Raw genomic sequence first — 24,384 nt, 5'->3', positions numbered from 1 at the left:
ATCAGTGCCTTGAATATAACCCAGTAGCTGATTGGCAGCCAATGAAGTGACCACCAAATGGGTTTATATGCGCACCTCGTCTGGCTCCTGATACTAACCGAGCGGTGGCATTCTGTCTCCGGGTTGACTTCAAGGGCAGACCCATGAAGAGTGCATTACAGTAGTCTAGCCTCGATGTTACCGTGGCCTGCTAAATGATACCTCCTGCCTCAATAAGACTAATTCAATGAGGAAACAAATAATCCCAGATAATTCAATTGAAGTCATTTCCCGGTAGCTGTTCCTTTGAATATAGATTCTAAATATGTCTATAGCGGGTTTACACTTCCAAAGAAATGCCCTGTGTGTGGATTTATCTTTAAGTATGAATGTGTTTCACGGTGACTAATAAGTCTCACGTCCCTCCTGCAAAATTACAGGTCTGCAAAGGGGGGAGAAGAAACCGGGACTGCCGTTTTAATCAATGTGAAAACGCCTCTTCCTCGCTTAATATTCAGCCAAATACAAATGTTTCTGTACTTGGAGGACAGCCAAAATGTCTTCAGGAGACAGAACTCTTTAGAGGGTTTCTGCGTAGGCTGCCTCAACCTAATGAAGTAATAACTAATGTCAAGGGGAGTTAGAAACAGGGCTGGTCTTGCTGAGAAGACAGTTTTTCCCCCCCTTGGGAAACCCAGCTTTAAAGTCAATGATGCATCGACTCCTGAGTAGCCCCACTTCCTGGCTGTTGTCCTGTCCAGGTAAATGTGCTGACCTCCAGGTGAGGCCTGGTTGGAGAAGGGCTGATTTTGAGACCACAAACATCAGGGAAGGGAAAGGGTTAAGCAGACCGCACCCATGAATCTGCCTTAGACTGAACCATCCCCTTTGTCCATCAAGGTCAGAATCGTCTACTCAGACTGGCAGCAGCTCTCCAGGCGGAGGTCTTTCCCATTGCCTCCTACCTGGTCCTTTTAAAACCGGAGATGCCGGGACTGAACCTGGGACCTTCTGCAGGCAAAGCAGAGGCTCTACCACTGAGCCACGACCCAAATTACAGGCCGGGGTGGCCAAACTGCAGCTCGGGAGCCGCATGCGACTCCTTCACACACATCGTGCTGCTCTAAAATCAAAGCCCCCACCACCCCATCAGCCAGCTGGGAGAAGAGATTTGTCTCTTTAAATCACTTCTCCAGCCTAAGCCAGCTGGTGGCTCGGAGAATTGCATCTAAAGTTAAAGTTGCTTTCTTTCCACCTTTCCCTCCCTTCTCCCATCTATTTCCCTCCCTCCTTTCCTTCCTTGCTCGTGGCTCTCAACCATCTGCCATTTATTCTATGTGGCTCTTACGTTAATCAAGTTTGGCCGCTCCTAGTTTAGGCCGTTCTGCAATGCCGGCTCGTGATGGTTTCTGCCGGGCCTCACCTTTTTCCTCTGCTCCTTCTGTCTCTCTCTGAACTCTTCAAGGCCTTTCAGCTCATCCCGCAGCATCGCGGCCAGCTGGATGTGAGAATTCCCGACGCTTTCAATTTCTGGGGAAGATCAAAGAACCCGTTGAACAAACCTTTTTGTGTAGGAACCGAGCAAGGACATGTCAGTCGGCGACAGTCATTTCTGTCGCCGTTGAAAATTTTGCTCTCGGCAAGACAGAAGGCATTGCTGCGCAGCATCTATTCAGCCGGGAAGAAAAGCATTTGGATTAACCGAAAAGCGTTCCTTTCCAATGAAAAGATGCCACGTAGCAATTATTCGGGGTAGGTTGCTCCGGAAAGGTAGCTGGAAGCTCAAACAGTTCAAAAATTGGCATCGCTGTAATTAAGAATTATTTGAGTCCGGGACTGTGATAGAGGAGACGTTCCTTGCGGATTGTGGCCCTATCTTGAGACCCTCCTCTTTGCCTAGCTCAGGAATTGGAATACTTCCTCTAATCCAAGATGTATGAACATATGAAGCTGCCTTCTACTGAGTCAGGCCCTCGGTCCATCAAAGTCTACTCAGACTGGCAGCGGCTCTCCAGGGTCTCAAGCTGAGGTTTTTCATGCCTATTTGCCTGGACCCTTTTTAGCTGGAGATGCCGGGGATTGAACCTGGGACCTTCTGCTTCCCAAGCAGCTGCTCTGTCACTGAGCCACCGTCCCTCCCCATCCACAGGTCAATCACACCTCAAACTAATGACAAGAGTGTAGGACAGGGGTCCCAAAACTTGTTTTTTAAATGGGGTTTTGTTGGTGTCTTTTTTGTATTTGTGTGTGTGCGTCCAAGCATCTGGAAGTCATGGAGACCTCTGGTGACTGACCCCTACCGGCGGCCTGGAGGATATTCAGAGAGGTGGCTGAATAATAATAAGACCGTAGATTTATACCCCACCCTTCTCTCTGAATCCGAGTCTCAGACCGGCTCACAATCTCCTTTATCTTCTTCCCCCACAACAGACACCCTGTGAGGTGGGCGGGGCTGAGAGAGCTCTGACAGAAGCTGTCCTTTCAAGGACAACTCCTACAAGAGCTGCGAGTGGAGGAGTGGAGAATCAAACTCGGTTCTCGCACATAAGAGTCCGCGCACTTAAACCAGACGTTCTAGCTCTTTTTAGCATTATGCACCACTAGGTGGCGAGCTAGACTTGTTTTTAAGGCAAAACGTGCTTTAGAGGTGGTTTGTTCTTGCCTCCTCTGCGTCACGACCCTGGTATTCCTTGAAGGCTGCCCTCCCGAATACTAAGCAAGGCAAACCCTACTTTGCTTCCAAGATCTGATGAGATCGAGCCAGCCTGGGCAATCCAGGCCAAGGATACCCCACACTGGTACCCTCCTGACCGGTTCGCTTTTGCTCAAAGCAAAGCATACGCAAAAGTACCCAACACGAAGTTCATAAAAGTACTTACGTTGCTTTAGAATCTCAAAGGAAGCTTTCAGGGTGCTGCAAAGGAGAGGGAAGCATGGCCTGTTATTGACGAGTCATATACAATCGCAAAGCATTCTTAGAGGCCTGGCAACACAGATTTCTACACCGACCTCCATTTTACACAGATTTCTACACCGGCCTCCATTTTACACAGATTTCTACACCGACCTCCACAGATTTCTACACCGACCTTCCCACAACCAGGACCTTTCTTTTTTTTTAGCAGGAAAGCACAGGAACACAGTTTTGGCAGGCTTGGGATCAGGAGGTGCGGCCTAATATGCAAATGAGTTCTTGCTGGACTTTTTCTACAAATGGTGACATCAGGGGGTGGGACCTAATATACAAATGAGTTCCTGCTGGGCCTTTTCTACAAAAAAAGGTCCTGCCCACAACTCTCTTGTGGCACTGGGTCTACTTCTCCTCTATTCTGTCCTCACAACGACCTTGTGGGGTAGAGTAGCCTGAGGAACTATGAGCCCCAGCCCACAGTCAGCCAGTTGGCTTCATGGCAGAGACAGGACTCGAACCCACATCACTCCTAATTTGATTCTCTAACTACAGCATCCGCATCGACTTTCACTGTTAGGATCGCGATGACACAGGAGATACCATCCCTTAGACCAGTGATCCCCAACCTTTGTGGTGCCAGGGACCGGCACCAGGGCCAGCCCACCCACCACGGCCCCAGGGTTGGCAGGGTGGGGGCACCAAATTCGGCTCCGCCAACACCACCCCCGCGGTCGTGCAGCCTCCCCGCCACAAACACCGCCCTTCCCCCACAGCTGTGCAGCTTCCCCACCATCCCCTCCTCGGCCGTGCAGCCTTCCTGCCCTGTCTCTCGTCACGGCACCTCCACCACCACTCCCCGTTTTAAGGCAGAAGAAAGGGCGGTGAGACACCACCTTCCCTGGCTCCTTAGAGCTGGCACCGCCCCTCCCCATGCCAATCTTGGCGGGAAAAACCTTGGTAGCAGCAGACGGCAACCCGCTGAAGAAGCGGCGCTGCCTTTGTCTCCACCCCACTTCCTTCCCACACCCAGGAAGGAAGTGGAGAGGAGGCAAGGGCAGGTCCGCTTCTTCAGCAGGTTGCCGTCCGCTGCTACAAAGGTTTTTCCTGCTGAGATCGACGTGGGAAGGGGGGGTGAGCCTTAAGGAGCTGGGGAAGGCAGCGCTTCACTGCCCTTTCTTCTGCCTTGTCGGAGAGTGGTGGTGGAGGCGCGTGAGGAGAGACAGGGCAATGAGGCTGCACAGCACCGCTGGGGGGGCGGGGCGGCCAGGCTTCACGGACCAGTTCCAGTCAGGCCACGGACTGGGACCGGTCCGCAGACCGGGGGTTGGGGACCCCTGCCTTAGACCAACATTTCCACAACTTGCAGTGGTTGCGACCAATATTTTTAACACTGTCACGTTCTCAGGATGCAGGCAGGCAGGAGTCCAAAGCCAGTCCAAGGTCAAAGTCCAGGAAGTCAAGCAGGAGCCAAATCTCCAATGCAGAATCACAAACCGGAATCAGAAGTCAATGTCCAAAAGCCAAAAGGTCAGGGTGCCAAGGAAATCAAGCAGGTCAGGAATCAGGAAAGAGTGCGGATACAAGCCAGAGAATAGACTTGTTGCTTCCACAAGGTTACCAGGTCCTGGTTGGGAGTTATATGGGAGCCTCAATCAGCCTGCTCCCTGGGTGGCAGTGACTCTGCTAGAACTCAGGGCTGAGAGACCTGAAGCATCGGAGTGCTTCATGTCTTCGCTCTGCAAGTTCTTTCCGGAGCCTGCTTCGAACTCTTGAGGTGGGAGGAGGAGAGCTTATAGGAGATTGATCATCAACAGCTGACACTGGAGCCTGGAGAGTGATTGATGGGCCAGCTGCTGTTTGTTCAGCTGAGGAACTGACCAGCATGAATTGATTTGCATATTAGGCCACACCCCCTGTCATCACCATTGTTTCACACAGGACCTTTTTTTGTAGAAAAAGCCCAGCAGGAACTCATTTGCATTTTAAGCCACACCCCCTTTATGCCAAGCAAGCTGGAACTGCGTTCCTGTAAATTCCTTCTCCAAAAAAACCCCTGCACAGTGCTTGACTGTGAGAATATCTGACAGGACATCTAGAGAGAAAGAGAGAAATCACTCACGGATGTATGTTACGGTCAAGATCAGGGGTGGTCAAACTGTGGCTCAGGAGCCACATGTGGCTCTTTCACACATATTGTGTGGCTCTCAAAGCTCCAACTGCCCAGTCGGCCGACTTGCAGAATGCGTTTAAAGAAGAAGAAGATGATATTGGATTTATATCCTGCCCTCTACTCCGAAGAGTCTCAGAGCGGCTCACAATCTCCTTTCCCTTCCTCCCCCACAACAGACACCCTGTGAGGTAGATGAAGATATTGGATTTATATCCCGCCCTCCACTCCGAAGACACTCAGAGCGGCTCACAATCTCCTTTCCCTTCCTCCCCCACAAGAGACACCCTGTGAGGTAGATGAAGATATTGGATTTATATTCCGCCCTCCACTCCAAAGAGTCTCAGAGTGGCTCACAATCTCCTTTACCTTCCTCCCCCACAACAGACACCCTGTGAGGTAGATGAAGATATTGGATTTATATCCTGACCTCCACTCCAAAGAATCTCAGAGCGGCTCACAATCTCCTTTCCCTTCCTCCCCCACAACAGACACCCTGTGAGGTAGATGAAGATATTGGATTTATATCCCTCCCTCCACTCCAAAGAATCTCAGAGCGGCTCACAATCTCCTTTCCCTTCCTCCCCCACAACAGACACCCTGTGAGGTGGGTGGGGCTGGAGAGGGCTCTCACAGAGGCTGCCCTTTCAAGGACAACCTCTGCCAGAGCTATGGCTGACCCAAGGCCATTCCAGCAGGTGCAAGTGGAGAAGTGGGGAATCAAACCCGGTTCTCCCAGAGAAGAGTCCGCACACTTCACCACTACATCAAACTGGCTGTCCCTTTAAAGTTAAAGTTGCTTTCTTTCCGCCTGTCCCTTCCATCTATTTCCCTCCTTTCCTCCCTCCTTCCCTTCCGTCTTGTGTCTCTCTCAAACACCTGACATTCGTGTCTTGCGACTCTCAAACATCTGACATTTATTCCATGTGGCTCTTAAGTTGGCAAGTTGGCCACCCCCGCTTTTCAGTAACATGGGCTCCATCAAGCCCAACTGCCTCTGACTGCTGTCGTTAGGATCAATTAAAATGCTTAGTGAGGAAACCAGAAGGAAAGGTTTCTCTTTCTGATCCAACCAGGCTCCTGTTTATCATCCCAGTCCCATTTTATTTCACAATATCCCCACACCACCTTCATCTTCTGCACCAGGGTTTCCTCTGCGCTCAGCAGCTTTCCGATCAGATCGGCACATCGGAATATATTACAAAAGCAATATAATGGATAGAATAGCCTTTCCCCCTTCCCCTCCTGAAAAGACACACTATGGTGTTTCGCTAGCGCCCTCTTGTGGCCCCATTTCAACCTTGCGGGGCTTTCCAATTCGGAGCGTTGATATTTGGATTCAAGCACGTTTCAGCACTGGGCGCAGAAGTGCATTGGGGTCCCCTTTCAAGGAGGGAGCTGAAAGCTGAACTGAATGGGGGGGGGGGGTGAGTTTAGCAAACATTCTTGCACCCCAAAAATAGCACTCACTCCATTTAGGCAAGGGGGGGCAGGGTGGAAATGCAAGAAAATTATACGTTTGGGGTATGTTGAAGAGGGACCGCTTCATCCTCTACCAGATTCAAGTGGGTAGCCATGGTGGTCTGAAGCACCAGAAAGAAGTTTGAGTCCAGGGACCCCTTTAAGACCCACAAAGTTTTATTCCAGCTATCAGCCTTCATGTGCACACACTCTGGTGTAGTGGTTAAGTGTGTGGACTCTTATCTGGGAGAACCGGGTTTGATTCCCCACTCCTCCACTTGCCCCACTCCTCCACTTGGAACGGCCTTGGGCCAGCCATAACTCTTGCAGAGTTGTCCTTGAAAGGGCAGCTTCTGTCAGAGCTCTCTCAGCCCCACGCACCTCACAGGGTGTCTGTTGTGGGAGAGGAAGATAAAGGAGATTGTGAGCCGCTCTGAGATTCAGAGAGGAGGGCGGGATATAAATCTTCTTCTTCTTCAGATACATTGACATGGAAGTCATGCGTTCCAGTAATCAGCCCAAAAGGCCCGCGGCCCTAGGCAGTTGCCTAGCTTGCCTAGGGGCAGAGCCGGCCCTGAGCGGAGTTCTACGGGTGGAATTGAGAGCATGTGCAGAGAGTCCAGAGGAAAGGAAGGGTTGTTTTGAGAGTAAAGACCAGGAGATAATCTGTAAAATTCGAAAAACAGAAGAATCTTAAAGCAAGGGGACTAAATGGCAAAGCTGAGAGAGAAGATGTGGTCTGATTCATGCGTGAATGGCAGATCTCCCTGATAATTTGGATTATTCAGATTTGTCCGGCAGCCAGGAGTTTTCGCTCTTTTCGTATTGTGCGCCACTAGGTGGCGAGCTAGACTTGGTTTTCCTAAAGGCAAGGGACATTTCAGAGGTGGCTTTGCCGTCGTCTGCCTGTCATCACCACCCTGTTATTCCTTGGAGGTCTCCTTAACAAGTACTAGTCAAGGCTGACCATGCTTGGCTTCCGAGATCTGATGAGATCAGGCTAGCGAGTCCCCTGTGCAAATCCCTGACATGGACTTCAGGGCCAAGAACAGCAGGTGCAACGCCCCTAATCCCCCCAAGCCCTTCCATGCATTAGTTCTGTGCAGGGTTTCTTTTGTAGCAGGACCACCTTTGCATATTGGGCCACACACCCCTGATGTAGCCAATCCTCTTGGAGCTTACAGTAGGCCCTGTGCCAAGAGCCCTGTCAGCTCTTATAGGATTGGCTGCATCAGGGGTGCGTGGCCTAATATGCAAAGGAGCCCCTGCTAGAATTCTATCCCTGGACCCTGTACTAAGAGCCCTGTCAGCTCTTGGAGGAGTGGCTCCATCAGGGGTGCGTGGCCTAATATGCAAAGGAGCCCCTACTAGAATTCTATCTCTGGACCCTGTACTAAGAGCCCTGCAAGCTCTTGGAGGGTTGGCTCCATCAGGGGGTGTGGCCTAATATGCAAAGGATCCCCTGCTAGAATTCTATCCCTGGCCCCTGTACTAAGAGCCCTGTAAGCTCTTGGAGGATTGGCTACATCAGGGGGTGTGGCCTAATATGCAAAGGAGTTCCTGCTACCAAAAAAAGCCCTGGTTCTAAGCAGAAATGAAGGGCTGGCATCCACTGAGCAGGAAAAAGCACTTTTTAAAAAACGATTTCTCCACTGAAACAGGTCAAGAGCCAGCCAGACGCTGTTTAGATTCTACAATCTAATTACCAGGACGCAGCAGGAGCTCATTTGCATTTTAGGCCACGCCCAGCGAGAACTCATTGGCATCTTAGGCCACACCCTTCATTTGCATCTTAAGCCACGCCCTGGGACAGCAAGCCAGCCAGTACTGTGTCCCTGTGCTTTCCTGCTTTAAAAATATGCCTCCTTTATACACCAAATGTCAATGAATCACACGTCCATAAAGTCTCTAAAACTAAAAAACAAAGAAAACAAAGCAAAGCAAAAAAGCCCATCTGTTGTTTGTCGCATTTTTCATTCCAAGAAGGGAATTGCCTCTGCAGGAATGTGAAACGCTTCCTCAGGCAGCCCAGTTCTTAGAAATATTAATTATATACCCAAGTTGAGCCTCCAGCAGCGGCGTCACTAGGGCGGGGCCAAGGGGGCCATCGGCCCTCCCCCAGAGAATTCTCATTGGCCCCAGGCACTGACCCATGACCTCCCCCCCAACAGGAAGGGGCTGGCCCTGGGACTAGAACGCTGCTGCTGTGTGTGGGCTAGCCGGGATTCTGAAACCGGGGCCGCGCTGCCGCCGGCTCAGCTAAAAGCGTGTGGGTGAGTGGGGGAAACTTAAATGCTGCAAAACTGGTATCTTGGATTACGGGGGCTGGTCATGTGACCAGAGGGTGGATGAGGGAGGGGCCATGTGAAGTGGGTGGGGTTGTGTGCGGAGGGGGTGACGCGGCCCTCCAAAAGCGGTGATGCCCAATGGGGGGGTGACTTGAATCAGTTACACCCCAGGGTGCAACCCACCCTAGTGACGCCTATGGCCTCCAGCAATGAAAAGAGATTCCAGACCCTGATCCAAATTCAGTGCAGAGATTAACAGAACCGATTGGTTCTACTTGTGTTCAGGTCTCCTTTAAAAAAACACACACACACCTTATTTCATGAAAACTTCTGGCTTGAGTTCTAGATTCTAGAAAGACAGTGTGGCCTAAGACCTAGAATGTTACCCTAGGACCTGGGTTCAAATCCCTTCTTTGTCACGATGCTCACTAAGCACCCTAAGACCAGGCCTAACTCGCCTCACAGGGTGGTTCTTTGGGGAGCGGGGAACTATGTTCTGAACCCTTGCAGGCAAAACAGGATTTTTTTAAAAAAAAATGTGATTCCCCAGAAGTAATACCAGTCCTCTCCAGGAATTGCTGGAAAAAACTCTCTGGTTTACCATAGAGTTTCTGGTGATTCCTAGAGAGGCGCAACATCACATCCAGGTTTTCCCAGATATGCTGTCATGCCTGCAGTGGTGGTTGCGGTTGCTTTATCCTCCCAGACACTGGAATGCCAGCAGGTAAGGCCGCTAAGGGTGGGAGACCTTCTACCCGCAGCAGTGACATGGTAACTCTAATACAATTATTAGAGGCCCCTAACTTGAACAAATTCAGCAGCCATTTTAACAGCCACAACCCGGCTTCTCCTTCCCACGTACGATGCAAATGGCCCCTTCTCTGACCATCAGCTCTGTATAATACTCTGGAGGGCTTTTTTTGTAGCAAGAACTCCTTTGCCTATTAGGCCACACACCCCTGATGTAGCCAATCCTCCAAGAGCTTACAGGACTCTTCGTACAGGGTCCAGAGATAGAATTCTAACAGAGGCTCCTTTGCATATTAGGCCACACACCCCTGATGGAGCCAACCCTCCAAGAGCTTACAGGGCTCTTAGTACAGGGCCCAGAGATAGAATTCTAGCAGGGGCTCCTTTGCATATTAGGCCACACACCCCTGATGGAGCCAACCCTCCAAGAGCTTACAGGGCTCTTAGTACAGGGTCCAGAGATAGAATTCTATCAGGGGCTCCTTTGCATATTAGGCCACACACCCCTGATGGAGCCAACCCTCCAAGAGCTTACAGGGCTCTTAGTACAGGGTCCAGAGATAGAATTCTAGCAGGGGCTCCTTTGCATATTAGGCCACACACCCCTGATGGAGCCAACCCTCCAAGAGCTTACAGGGCTCTTAGTACAGGGTCCAGAGATAGAATTCTAGCAGGGGCTCCTTTGCATATTAGGCCACACACCCCTGATGGAGCCAACCCTCCAAGAGCTTACAGGGCTCTTAGTACAGGGTCCAGAGATAGAATTCTAGCAGGGGCTCCTTTGCATATTAGGCCACACATCCCTGATGGAGCCAACCCTCCAAGAGCTTACAGGGCTCTTAGTACAGGGTCCAGAGATAGAATTCTAGCAGGGGCTCCTTTGCATATTAGGCCACACATCCCTGATGTAGCCAATCCTCCAAGAGCTTACAGGACTCTTCGTACAGGGTCCAGAGATAGAATTCTAACAGAGGCTCCTTTGCATATTAGGCCACACACCCCTGATGGAGCCAACCCTCCAAGAGCTTACATGGCTCTTAGTACAGGGCCCAGAGATAGAATTCTAGCAGGGGCTCCTTTGCATATTAGGCCACACACCCCTGATGGAGCCAACCCTCCAAGAGCTTACAGGGCTCTTAGTACAGGGTCCAGGGATAGAATTCTAGCAGGGGCTCCTTTGCATATTAGGCCACACACCCCTGATGGAGCCAACCCTTCAAGAGCTTACAGGGCTCTTCGTACAGGGTCCAGAGATAGAATTCTAGCAGGGGCTCCTTTGCATATTAGGCCACACACCCCTGATGGAGCCAACCCTCCAAGAGCTTACAGGGCTCTTCGTACAGGGTCCAGAGATAGAATTCTAGCAGGGGCTCCTTTGCATATTAGGCCACACACCCCTGATGGAGCCAACCCTCCAAGAGCTTACAGGGCTCTTCGTACAGGGTCCAGAGATAGAATTCTAGCAGGGGCTCCTTTGCATATTAGGCCACACACCCCTGATGGAGCCAACCCTCCAAGAGCTTACAGGGCTCTTCGTACAGGGTCCAGAGATAGAATTCTAACAGAGGCTCCTTTGCATATTAGGCCACACACCCCGATATAGCCAATCCTCCAAGAGCTTACAGGGCTCTTTTTCGTAAGCTCTTGGAGGATCGGCTACATCAGGGCAGTGTAGCCTAATATGCAAAGGAGCTCCTGCTAGAATTCCACCCCTGCCTATGAGTAAGGTTGCCATCCTCCAGGTAACACCTGGAGACCTCCCACTATAACAGTTAATCTCCATAGTGACCAGAAAGCAAACTGAGCACTGAAGAGAGGAAAATCAATGCAGAACGACAAAGAAAATCCAACAGACATGATTGGTGAAAGCAAGGGAAAACACCCATGCATAATAGGTCATTGTCCCAAACTAAGACCCATCACCCCAGTCAGAACCAGCCTCGCTTTGGGCTATTTGATTTTACTTCCTGGCGGCATCTTGTAACTTCAAGTGCTCCTTCAAGACCAGTGTGCAGGAAAGATGCATTTGCAAGATGTATGTTCACACAGGAAAACCACATTTTTTAATTTTCCGAATAGCAATGTTAGAAAATACAGTCACACATACCACACACCAACATCTTCATATAACTTGTGAGCATGCTTATGAAAGAGGAGCTACTTTATCAATTCCCACACCTTTTTTTTTTTCATAAGAACATAAGAAGAGTGCTGCTGGATCAGACCAATAGGCTGATCTAGTCCAGCCTCCTGTCTCACACAGTGGCCAACCAGTTCCTCTGGAGGGCCAACAACAGGGCAGAGAGGCTGAGGCCTTCATAAGAACATCAGAAGAGCCCTGCTGGATCAGACCAGTGAGGGTTCATCTATTTCAGCCTCCTGTCTCACACAGTGTTCAACCTGTTCCTCTGGAGGGCCAACAACAGGGCAGAGAGGCTGAGGCCTTCATAAGAACATCAGAAGAGCCCTGCTGGATCAGACCAGTGAGGGTTCATCTATTTCAGCCTCCTGTCTCACACAGTGTTCAACCTGTTCCATTGGAGGGCCAACAACACGGCAGAGAGGCTGAGGCCTTCATAAGAACATCAGAAGAGCCCTGCTGGATCAGACCAGTGAGGGTTCATCTATTTCAGCCTCCTGTCTCACACAGTGTTCAACCTGTTCCTCTGGAGGGCCAACAACAGGGCAGAGAGGCTGAGGCCTTCATAAGAACATCAGAAGACCCTGCTGGACCAGATCAGTGGTCCATCTAGTCCAGCATCCTGTCTCACACACTGGCCAACCAGTTCCTCTGGAGGGCCAACAACAGGGCAGAGAGGCAGAGGCCTTCATAAGAACATCAGAAGACCCTGCTGGACCAGATCAGTGGTCCATCTAGTCCAGCATCCTGTCTCACACACTGGCCAACCAGTTCCTCTGGAGGGCCAACAACAGGGCAGAGAGGCTGAGGCCTTCATAAGAACATCAGAAGACCCTGCTGGACCAGATCAGTGGTCCATCTAGTCCAGCATCCTGTCTCACACACTGGCCAACCAGTTCCTCTGGAGGGCCAACAACAGGAAAGAGAGGCGGAGGCCTTCATAAGAGCATCAGAAGAGCCCTGCTGGACCAGATCAATGGTCCATCTAGTCCAGCATCCTGTCTGGCCAACCAGTTCCTCTGCAAGGCCGACAATGGGGCACAGAGGCTGAAGCCTTCCCCTGATGTTGCCCCCTGGCTCTGGGATTCAGAAATTAGTGCCTCTGAACATGGAGGCTCCCCTCCGTCACCAGGGCTAGTAGTCACTGATAGACTTCTCCTCCATGAATCTCTCTAATCCCCTTTGAAAGCTCTTTACTCCTGTGGCCACCACTACATCCTCTGGCACAGAATTCCACATTTGAATCACTCTGTGTATATAGGAGTCTTTCCTTTTGTCCGTCCTGAATCTACTGCCCACTGGCTTCATCAGATGTCCTTGAGTTCTAGCATTTTGGGAGAGGGAGAAAAAGTTCTTATTGTCAGCTCTCTCCACCCCAGGCATAATTCTATAAACCTCTATCCTGTCACCCCTTTTCCAAACGGAAAGTCCCCGCCTCTTCAACCTTTCCTCCTAGGGAAGGTGCTCCAACTCGCTCGTCATCTTGGTCGCCCTCCTCCGTACTTATTCCGGCTCTGCAGCCGTTCTCGCATTTGATTTGCCTATTTTTTTAAAGCAAAAAAATAAAAATAAAAATCCAGAGATGATTGACAACTGAAACAGGAAGAAATTAATCCCAAATGGTCGTTAGCGCTGGTGTTAGGGCGTTAAGAGTTTCCCAAGAACTAGAGTAACTGACTGAACCCACAAGGCGGGAGGGGAGGGGAAGTTACTTTCACTTTTACGGCACTGGGCTCTGTGACTTGAATCACAATTATTTCAAAATCTAAATGAAGAGCAACAGAATTAACGGAACGAAAATCGCTAAGGAAACGGCCTGGAGATGAAAAGACAGGGTGGGGGAGGTGGGGCTTGATCCAAAAAGGTCGCTTTGCACATACGGTTTAATGATGACAATTATAATTCAAGAAGCATTTTAAGGTAGATGCTGAGCTGATAGAATTTAATCCACCTTCCGGGGACATCCGGGGTGTGTGACATATGCAAATGAGTTACACAAATGAGTTGTGTTAATGAGATCTGGCACGTCTTTTTCTACGAAATGACCCCTGGTCATACAACTATTTCATCGATGTCTTTTCTGCCACACAGAGCTCTACGGGGCAGTTGTGGCTAATATGAACATGAACATATGAAGCTGCCTTATACTGAATCAGACCCTGGGTCCATCAAAGTCAGTATTGTCTACTCAGACTGGCAGTGGCTCTCCAGGGTCTCAAGCTGAGGTTTTTCACACCTATTTGCCTGGACCCTTTTTAGTTGGAGATGCTGGGGATTGAACCTGGGACCTTCTGCTTACCAAGCAGATGCTCTAACCACTGAACCACCATTCCTTCCCATAAAGGGATGTTTCTTATCATGTTTCTTATTATACGGGCACACAAAATACTTATGTGTGCCCTTGACACACGTGATGTCACAAATGCTCCTTTCCAGGAAACAGGAGGAGAGCCCTGTTAGAGGCAATCAAACATGTACATGCAATATAACAGCAATACTTTATGAATGCAGCTACTGTGAAGAAAATGCTGGACTTGACATGCTTTTGGTCTGATCCAGGGACGGCCAAACATGTGGCTCTTTCACACCTATTGTGTGGCTCTCGAAGCCCCCCGCATTGGCCAGCTTAGAGAAAGTACTTCTCTCTTTAAGTCAATTTTCCAAGCCAAGCCAGCTGGCAGCTTGGGCAATACATTTAAAGTTGCTTTCTTTCCACCGCGCTCTCCTTCATCTATTTGCCTGCCTTCCTTCCTTCCAGCTCTCAAACATCTGACGTTCACGTCCTGCAGCTTTCAGACATCCGACGTTTATTCTATGTGGCTCGCATGTTAAGCGAGTTTGGCCATCCCTGGTCTGATCTTAACATAGCTGCTCTTCTTATGTTCTATGTGACTGTCAAGCATTCTTGGCTTGGGAGATTTCATTTATGAGATTAAGAGGCAGTGAGGAGGCTAGGTAAAAGGACAAGCACCAAACCACCAGCCCTATGTAAAAGCTAGCTAATTGTCTCTGTCTACAGTCACAGGATGCATGAGTAATTCAGGTACATTAAAATTTGCAGAAAGACAAGCCAGGATTATCTGGCTGTCTGGTTATTCATCTGTTTATCCTGACTTTCTTGCAAGGATCTTGGGGTTCAGTCTAACGTTCTCCCTTCCTTGCTTTATCCTCACAGCCAATTACCCAAACCAGAATTTGAACTCAGGTCTCGCTGCACTGCACCATGCTGCCTACACCACTGCCTAGGGTTGCCATCCTCCAGGTGGCTCCTGCTATTACAGCTGATCTCCAGATGACCAAGATCGCTTCCCCTGGGGGAAATGGCTGCTTTGGGGGGAGGGGGGTGAAGTACCTGGCATTATACCCTGCTGAGGACCTTCCTCTCCCCAAATCCTGACCCCCCCAGGCTCCGCCTCCCCAAATCTCCGGGTATTTCCAACCCAGTCCTGTCACCCCCTCCTTGCTGCCAAACGTGGAACAATTCCCCCCCACACACACACACCACCACCGGCATTTTTGCAGAGTGGAGTAGATGCGGGGGAATCTGTTTCTTCCCTCACCATCTGAACGCACAGGAAGTGGTTGCCAGAACAAGGAGGAGATGAAGTCGGCAGAATTGCAAGTGGCACAGAAAATGGAACTGTTTGTTCTCCGTTGCCCGGGGAAGCATCAGCTACTTCTCTTTCAAGAGCAGGCCCAGAACAGGAAGTTGCATCACTGCGCTGCCAAGTTGCAGGGGGAAGGTCAGGAAGTCATTTTCCTTCCCTCGCTGTCCATCTCCCCACCGGCAGGGGGACCGATGCTGAGAAAGCGGAGGCCCACCATATGTCAATCTGCCCTTGATTAGGAAGACCACCATGGAGAAATCCAGGGTAGTGCAGTGGTTACTGTCAGATCTGGTTTCGAATCCTCGCTTTCTACAGAAGCTTGCTTGGAGACCTAGGGACGGTCATGTTCTCTCAGCCTGTCCTACCTCACAGGGCTGTTGTGAAGGTAAACCGGGGAAGAGGAAACTACGTGCAGAATAAAAATGTGCTCGACTGCTACAAACCCAGAGCAAATTAAAGAGAACTCCGCTGAACTGGTCGCTGCCAGTTTGGTGTAGTGGTTAAGTGTGCAGACTCTTATCTGGGAGAACCGGGTTTGATTCCCCACTCCTCCACTTGCACCTGCTAGCATAGCCTTGGGTCAGCCATAGCTCTGGCAGAGGTTGTCTTTGAAAGGGCAGCTGCTGGGAGAGCCCTCTCCAGCCCCACCCACCTCACAGGGTGTCTGTTGTGGGGGAGGAAGGTAAAGGAGATTGTCAGCCGCTCTGAGACTCTTCGGAGTAGAGGGTGGGATATAAATCCAGTATCTTCTTCTTCTTGTCTTTGAACTGGAAAACTAAATTTTGGTTCTGACGGGTCACAGCAACAGATCCCCCCCACATATATACAGCCCTCTTTCTCCAGCTCCCCTCAGCCTCATCGTATCCTGTCCTTTATATATTTATAGTCTGCTTTTTTCATTGAGACTCAAGGCAGACTGCAGAACTGGAAGACAATGTGATGAAAGACCACCATACCAGGGGTGGCCAATGGTAGCTCTCCATACTTTTTTTTTTTTTTTGCCTACAACTCCCATCAGTCCCAGCCAGCATGGCCAATGGCTGGGGCTGATGGGAGTTGTAGGCAAAAAACATCTGGAGAGCTACCGTTGGGCACCCCTGCACTATATCGCATGCTACAGTGGAATAAAACTAGATAGCCTGACCCGGATAGTCCAGGCTGGCCTGATCTCATCAGATCTTGGAGGCTAAGCAGGGCCAGCCCCGGTTAATACTTGAATGGGAGACCACCAAGGAAGTCCACGTTCCTTATGCAGAGACAAGCAATAGCAAACCTTCTCTTTCCATCCAATCAGGGCCGGCTCCCCCGTTAGGCAAACTAGGCAGTTGCCTAGGGCGCTGGCAGGGCAGGGGTGGCAAAGTTGGCCCTCCCTCCTAGGCAAACGCCTCGTTTGCCCCCTCCCCGCGCCGCCTCCTCCTCCCTCCCTTCCCCACCTCATGTCAGTTTCAATGCTGTAACTGGCTCTAGCGCCGCATTCTGGCTTTCTATCTAAAACCCCTCCCCCCTCCGCCGATCACTGGATGGGGGAGGAGTCAGTGGCAGCGGGGCTGCCCTTTCGGGACACTGATCCTGACAAACTGTGAGCGCGGCCCCCAGAGCGGTTTTACCCATTAATGGAGCGATCAGGGAGGCAGGGGCTTTAGATAGCCGGAACGCGGCGCTAGAGCCAGTTCCGGCATTGAAACTGACATGGTGGGGGAAGGCATGGGGGGCGTGGAGCCACGGGGGGCACTGTGGGGGGGCACCAGGCAGCGAGTCTGCCTAGGGCACCATGGGGCATCGGGGCACCCCTGTATCCAATCTGACCTGGATGGCCCAGGCAAGCCCGATCTCATCAGATCTCAGAAGCTAAGCATGGAGGTCGTCCTTGGCTTAGTAACTGGATGGGAGATTGCCCAGGAAGTCCAGAGTGGCTACGCAGAGGCAGGCAATAGCAAACCGCCTCTGCTCATCTGCCCTGACCTGGATGGCCCAGGCTAGCCTGATCTTGTCTGATTTTGGAAGCTAAACAGGATTGGCCCTGGTTGGTCCTTGGATGGGAGGCCACCAAGGAAGTCCAAGGTTGCTACGCAGAGGCAGGCAAGGGCAAACCACCTCTGAACATCTGTCCTGACCTGGATGGCCCAGGCTTGTCCAATTTTGGGAGCTAAACAGGATTGGCCCCGGTTAGTCCTTGGATGGGAGACCACCAAGGAAGTCCAGGGTTGCTACGCAGAGGCAGGCAATAGCAAACCACCTCTGCTCATCTGCCCTGACCTGGGTGGCTCAGGCTTGTCTGATTTTGGGAGCTAAACAGGATTGGCCCCGGTTAATCCTTGGATGGGAGACCACCAAGGAGGTCCAAGGTTGCTACGCAGAGGCAGGCAATAGTAAACCAACTCTGTCTCTTCCTTTGGAAACCTTACAGGGCTTGCCATAAGGCAGCTGTGACTTGATGGCCCTTCCCACCAGCACATCATTACCCAGTAAGCAATACATGGGGGAGGGGGAAGCTGATCCCCCCCCGCCGACATTAAATCCACATCGCTATTTATAAAAAGAGCCCTCTGGAAGAATCCTGTTTTATTGAACGTTCTCTCTTTTTCACTCCCCCTGAAACCTTCTTCTCTATAGACTTGATTCTAATACCAGCCAGGGTACCCGATCTTCTGAAATCTCTGGCATCTAAAGAAGATGCCCTTGTGCTACAGTTTTTTTTTTGGGGGGTGTCTTGGCTTCAAAAGGTGAAACTGCAGAATCAAACTCCTTTCCATCCCCCCTGGTCTGAATTAAACAACCAGAAAACACCACATATCTCCCTTGTATAATGAAAACAATGTACTTAATATCTCCAACACATAAATAATACACAAAACACTAATTTTACTTATGAGAAAAATTCAAAATGTTGTAACACACACCCTGTTACTAATAAATACAATACCCAGAATCATAAACCAAACCACCAAGTTCCATTACAGTTTCAGGCTTCCCAGGAATATGTAAAGACTTGTACAACACTCAAGGGTGATATAAATATATTCTCCAACTGCGCTTAAAGTATGTTCTCAGTGGAATTTTGATTGTTATATTTCCCGTTTCAATTAGTATCTTTGTCAAGAGATGCATATATGAATAACCTAAAAGTGGGGATGTCTTGGCTTCAAAAGGTGAAAGTGTGCAGAATCAAACCCCCTTCCATCCCCCAAAAAGGTGTGACCTGAATTACGACAGTGGAGGCAGCTGTACACTATTTTTTAAAGAAACTCTTAGAAGAGTACATGGAGGAGGAGGTGAAAGACAGGAGGAGAAGGAGAGGAAGAGGAAGAGGAGGAGATGAGAAGAGGACAAGGACGAGAGGAGGAGGAAGAGGGGGAGGAAGAGGACTTGGTATTTATACCCCACTTTTCACTACCCAAAGGAGTCTCAGAGTGGTTTACAATCTCCTTCCCCTCCTCTGCCCACAACAGACACCCTGCGAGGTCAGTGGGGCTCTGAGAGCTCTTTTGAGAACCGCTCTTGAGAGAACAGCTCTGAGAGAACCGGGACTGATCCGAGGTCACCCAGCTGGCTGCATGTGCAGGAGTGGGGAATCAAACCCCGCTCTCCAGATGAGAGCCTGCCGCTCTTAATTGCTACATCAAACTGGTTCTCATGCCCCCAAATTTCTTGCTGGTTTCTTACGGTGTTGACTAGTTCTTTTGCTGCAGCGTAACACAGCTACCCTTTGAAACCATCTTCTTGGAAGATCCAGTGATTTCCCCAGCATCTCTAGAATACACCCCCCAAATAAACCTACAGTGGGGTAGAGCCAACCACCCTACAAGATTATTAGGCTGCCAACCCCTAGGTCAGGGGTGTCAAACATGCAGCTTGGGGGCTGAATCGGAGGGCTCCTGTCAGGCCCCCGAGCAACTGGCTGTCATCGGCTTCCTCCTCCCTCTCTCTTGCTTCCTTCTGCATCACGGCTTGCTTTGCCAGACTTGCTCAATCACACAGGCGCTACAGAGCAAAACCTCAGTTTTCTCCATTGCTGTGGATCCTCCCTTGGGGAGGAAGGGAGCGAGGGAGGGATAGCTGGCTTTGACAGGCTCTCTCCATCACACAGCGGAGCTACTGAGCCAAAGCTTCCTCTACCCAGTTCCCCTGGGCCCCATGGGAGAAATACAAAGAAAGCATCTTCAAGACCATGAGCGCTAATGTTTTAAGCATATTTTAAGGTTTTTATTAAATCTTTAATCGTGTTTATCTGTGTCCCAAGTTTGTATCTCTGCTACCTAATCTTAAATAGGTACACACGTGGCCTGCCCTGACATAGCCCAGTCCGACAAGGTCTCATTTTTGTCAGATGACATAACAAATGAGTTCAACACCCTTGCTCTAGGTGGTACCTGAAGATCCCCTGCTATGACACTGCTCACCAGACTGCCAAGATCCGCTCCTCTGGAGAAAATGGCTGCTTTAGAGGGCGGACTTTATGGCATCCTACCCAGCTGAGGTCCCTCCCACCCAAGCCATGCCTTCCCCCAGGCTCCACCCTCAAAATCTCCAGGAATTTCCCAACCCAGAGCTGGCAACCGTGCCCATCAGCTCTCCGGGTAACAGAGGAACCATTTAAGTTGGGCGGAGGTTCCTTCGATTGGAGGGAGTTTTAGAAACGGAGCCAAAAGAAAAGGTGGGCTATCGATATTTTAATATAGAGACTTGGTTCCTTGGAGGGGTAGCAGGATAGGGGGATAATTCATCTCACTAAGAGCCGCTGTTTAACTGACAGCCCCAAGGCCGTAGTGGGGTTGCCAGGTCCAATTCAAGAAATATCTGGGGGCTTTGGGGGTGGAGCCAGAAGACATTGGGGGTGGAGCCAGTAGCAAGGTTCTGACAAGCATAACTGAACTCCAAAGGGAGTTCTAACCATCACATTTAAAGGGACCGCACACCAAATGGCTTCCCTCCATTGGAAATAATGAAAGATAGGGGCATGTTCTTTGGGGGCTCATAGAATTGGACCTCCTGGTCCAATCCTTTTGAAACTTGAACGATGTTTTGGGGAGAGGCACTGAATACTATGCTGAAAATTTAGTGCCTCTACCTCAAAAACAGCCCCCAGAGCGCAGATACCCACTGATCAATTCACCATTATACCCTATGGGAATCGGTCTCCATAGTGAATAATGGAGGGTCCAGAAGACAGTTCCCTCCCCCCACCCCCACTTTCTGATGGGGAAGACCTCCTAACTGGGGGATACCCTGTCTGCACCTGGAGATTGGCAACCATAGCCAGGACAGCCCCACTTTGGCTTCCATTTTGCATAATGATTCCCCTCCTCCTCCCCTTTGCAGGGGGCCACAGTCTTGTGCTAAATAGGAAGCCTCCTGACTGTTAATTTTTTCCCCTCCGTCTGTTGGTATGAATCTATATAAAGTGCAACACAGGAAGTCCTTCTAAACCATCCCCCACCCCACCCGGGTAATCTGAGTCACAATTTCTGTCACTTTGAGGACGGTGTTCCGAACACATTTCCTATGGAGAGCTACGTGGCTGCCTCCACCAAAACGGTCGAGACAACCGTAGCTAATTTTTGTTCTGCTTAGAACTCAGGAATTCACCCAAGCTTTTGAGGGGCTGAGAGGTACCAAGGGGAGGGATAAACAGTTTGGAAATCCCATCATATGGCTCAGAAATCTCTAGGTAATCTCTAAACCCTCAGGACTTTAGCGGGCTAATCCCCCTTCCCACCCTTTCTCTTGCAACTGAAGGTAATTTCTCTCAGCATTTAATGACTCTTCGAGACCATGTAGGCCTCATCAGGGTTTTTTAAATGGAACTGGGGGGGTTAATTGGCAGTGTTGGGTTTTTCTGTATATCTGAAGAGCTCCTCCAAATTGGTAGAAGCCCCCATTGTGTCTAGCGGAAGGCTCGGTTCTACAGCTTTCATCATCCACACAGAGGCTAAGAACATCAGGACAGCCCTGTTGGATTAGACCAATGGTCCATCTAGTCCAATATCCTGTCTCACGCAGTGGCCAGCCAATTCCTCTGGAAATAACCAGACCTAGATGCCTTCCCTTCTGCCAGGGGTGGAATTCTAGCAGGAACTCCTTTGCATATTAGGCCACACCCCCTAATGTAGCCAGTCCTCCAAGAGCTTACAAGGCTCTTTTTTGTAAGCTCTTGGAGGCTTGGCTACATCGGGGGGGGGTGGCCTAATATGTAAATGACCTGCTAGAATTCCACCCCTGCCTTCTGCTAGTTACCACGCATAACAGAGTGTTGTTGGCCCTCTAGCACCACCATTCCTCCTGGCCAGAACACGGTATTGCAGGGACTATTACAGCAGCTTCCCGGTAACACAAGGGTCCAAACTGAGGTGGATTCCTGAACCCTGGATAACAGCTCTTCACGCCCACCAGTTAAAACAGCACGAACCTCACGCATTGCTAAATAATAAGGTTATGTGCAAACATGCTGAGAGCTGCCCAGCTACAGAGTCAATGTTCCATCTACTCTAATGGCAGTAACTTCCCAGGTGCTCAGACAGACATTTTTTCCAGCTCTAGTATCCTGTTTCACTGAAAATGCCCAGAGGTTGAACTTGGACTCTAAGCAGATGCCCCGCCTTTTTTTAAATTTATTTCTTTGTTGGTGGTGGAAATCACTGCCGAGTCACAGCCAATTTATGACCACCCTGTCGGGCTTTCAAGGTATGCTCAGAGGTGGTTTGCCATCGCCTCCCTCTGCATCACAGCCCCGGTATGCCTTGGTGGTCTCTAGGGCTTTTTTTGTATATTAGGCCACACACACCCCCGATGTAGCCAATCCTCCAAGAGCTTACAGGGCTCTTCTTACAGGGTCCAGAGATAGAATTCTAGCAGGGGCTCCTTTGCATATTAGGCCACACACCCCTGATGCAGCCAATCCTCCAAGAGCTTACAAGGCTCTTAGTACAGGGTCCAGAGATAGAATTCTAGCAGGGGCTCCTTTGCATATTAGGCCGCACCCCCTGATGGAGCCAACCCTCCAACAGCTTACAGGGCTCTTAGTACAGGGTCCAGGGATAGAATTCTAGCAGGGGCTCCTTTGCATATTAGGCCACACACCCCTGATGGAGCCAACCCTCCAACAGCTTACAGGGCTCTTAGTACAGGGTCCAGGGATAGAATTCTAGCAGGGGCTCCTTTGCATATTAGGCCGCACCCCCTGATGGAGCCAACCCTCCAACAGCTTACAGGGCTCTTAGTACAGGGTCCAGGGATAGAATTCTAGCAGGGGCTCCTTTGCATATTAGGCCACACACACCCCCGATGTAGCCAATCCTCCAAGAGCTTGCAGGGCTCTTCTTACAGGGCCTACTGTAAGCTCCTGGAGGATTGGCTAAATCAGGGGGGTGCAGCCTAATATGCAAAGGAGTTCCTGCTACAACAACATTGTGCTCTCCCATCCTCCAAAATCTGACTCTGCTTAGCTTCACAGACCCGAAGAGATCAGTCTATCCTGGGCCAGCCAGGTCAGGGCAGAGAAACAGAGGGGGCTTGCCTTTGCCTGCCTCTGCGTAGCGACCTGGGACTTCTTTGGTGGTCTCCCTTCCAAGAACTAACCAGGGCCAGTCTTGCTCAGTGTCCCGTCCCACACACACACCACCCGGGGCCCCACCGTACCTCATGGCCACCCAACACGCCCGCTGGAGCAGGGAACCGGCACGCCCAACCCCAGGCTAGGGAGGAGTGGCCGAGCCGTGGAGGGGAGAAGGCTGGAACAACGCCCTGCGAAGGTGGCGGAGGAGGCTAGCCCAGATGCAGCCCCAACACTTCAGCCCACTCAGCCCCCACATGGCAAACACGCCCCAGGAAGCCCTTCCACGGCGTCCCCACTTATAAGCGGGGGCGGAGCTAACCAGGGGTGGGACCTGGGAGGAAGGGAAGGAGCCGGGGAGCATATAAAAGGCCAAAAGGGAGGTCAGGGAGGAAGTGGGCTGCTGCGACAGAAGGTCAGCCAAAGAAGAGAGAGGGAGGAGCCCAAGCACAGCCGGGGAGGACACGAGCACAGAGGGGTGAAGTGACCCAGCTCTGTCCTCCCACATTCTGAGACCTCTGGGAAGCCCAAGCCAGGTCACCAGGGGAGCAGCGGCCACGGCGGGGCGTGACGGGGGCCAGCAGGGGTGTGACACTTAGCTTCCGAGATCTGGCAAGGTTGGGCTAGCTGGGGCCATCCAGGTGAGGGCAGAGACAAACAGAGATGGTTTGACACAGTGCCTACCTCTGCGTAGCGACCTTCGACTTCCTCAGTGGTCTCCCATCCAATCCCTAACCAGGGCTGACCCAGCTTAGCTTCTGAGATCCAACAAGATGAGGCTAGCCTGGGCTATTCAGGTCAGCCTTTTGTTGCTTTGCTCTGAGCACAGTGTCCCAAATGGTTGCAGTGGTTTCATTTGCTTCTTGGCAGCGGGTGGGGGAGCCTTTTAAAGTATTCCGAAAGGCGCTAAATCCATCCGATTCCTTATTAGACAAGGCAGCGTTCCTCCTGTGCTTTTTTAACGAAAAGAGCAGGGCTCCCCCTTCCCAAGGAGAGTGGAATCGGGACCGTAGAAAGAGGTGAAATGGAGGCAACCGGAACTGGAGGGACAACCACAAAGGTCCTGGTTCCGATCCTCCTTGCCACCGTCCCAATTCACACACACCCCCCACAGCAAGTGTTATGTATGTGGACTCAAGTGAGAACTGAATTGGGTGTTCCTGCCTGGCTCGTTGGAGCCATACAGACTGAGCTTGGGGACTGAGGAACAATAGGCAGTAGGATCCAAATCCCGGCTGCCCTGCTCCAATCACGAGCCACCTGCTGGTTTGAATGGTCCAATTGCCTGCTAGCGCGGGAACCTTGAGTTGGCCCCGTTGGCCCAGTTTCCAGTCTTATGACCTAGCCTAGATGTCATGATCCGGGGCCTAGCGAGGCCTGCAGACCCCAAGGAAGCCTGCTTAGGAGTACCGGGAAGAGCCTACATTTCCCAGGATCTCCTCTGTCCCTCTGATTGGGTGGCTAGGGTTTTGGAGGGAAACAGGCCCAAAGAGGGATGGGGCCTGGGAGGAGAAGATAAAAGGGCCAAGCC

The 24,384-nt window shown here is 50.8% G+C and overlaps 1 protein-coding gene across 1 annotated transcript in view; it reads right to left on the bottom strand.

Moving 5' to 3' along the window:
* The window catches only part of PSTPIP1 (proline-serine-threonine phosphatase interacting protein 1), a 62,866-nt gene that overhangs the window by 17,445 nt on the left and 21,037 nt on the right, over positions 1–24,384 (bottom strand). The window contains exons 4-5 of the mRNA XM_060259964.1: positions 2,859–2,893; positions 1,403–1,509 (exon numbers count right to left, since the gene is read on the bottom strand). Of these exons, the coding sequence (XP_060115947.1) occupies positions 1,403–1,509; positions 2,859–2,893 (142 nt within the window). The remainder of the gene's footprint in view (positions 1–1,402; positions 1,510–2,858; positions 2,894–24,384) is intronic.

Source organism: Heteronotia binoei, chromosome 19, assembly GCF_032191835.1.
Source record: "Heteronotia binoei isolate CCM8104 ecotype False Entrance Well chromosome 19, APGP_CSIRO_Hbin_v1, whole genome shotgun sequence".
NCBI classification, from domain to species: Eukaryota; Metazoa; Chordata; class Lepidosauria; order Squamata; family Gekkonidae; genus Heteronotia; species Heteronotia binoei.
The sequence above is the reverse complement of the archived record's forward strand: the minus strand, read 5'-3'. Positions and strand labels throughout refer to the sequence as shown.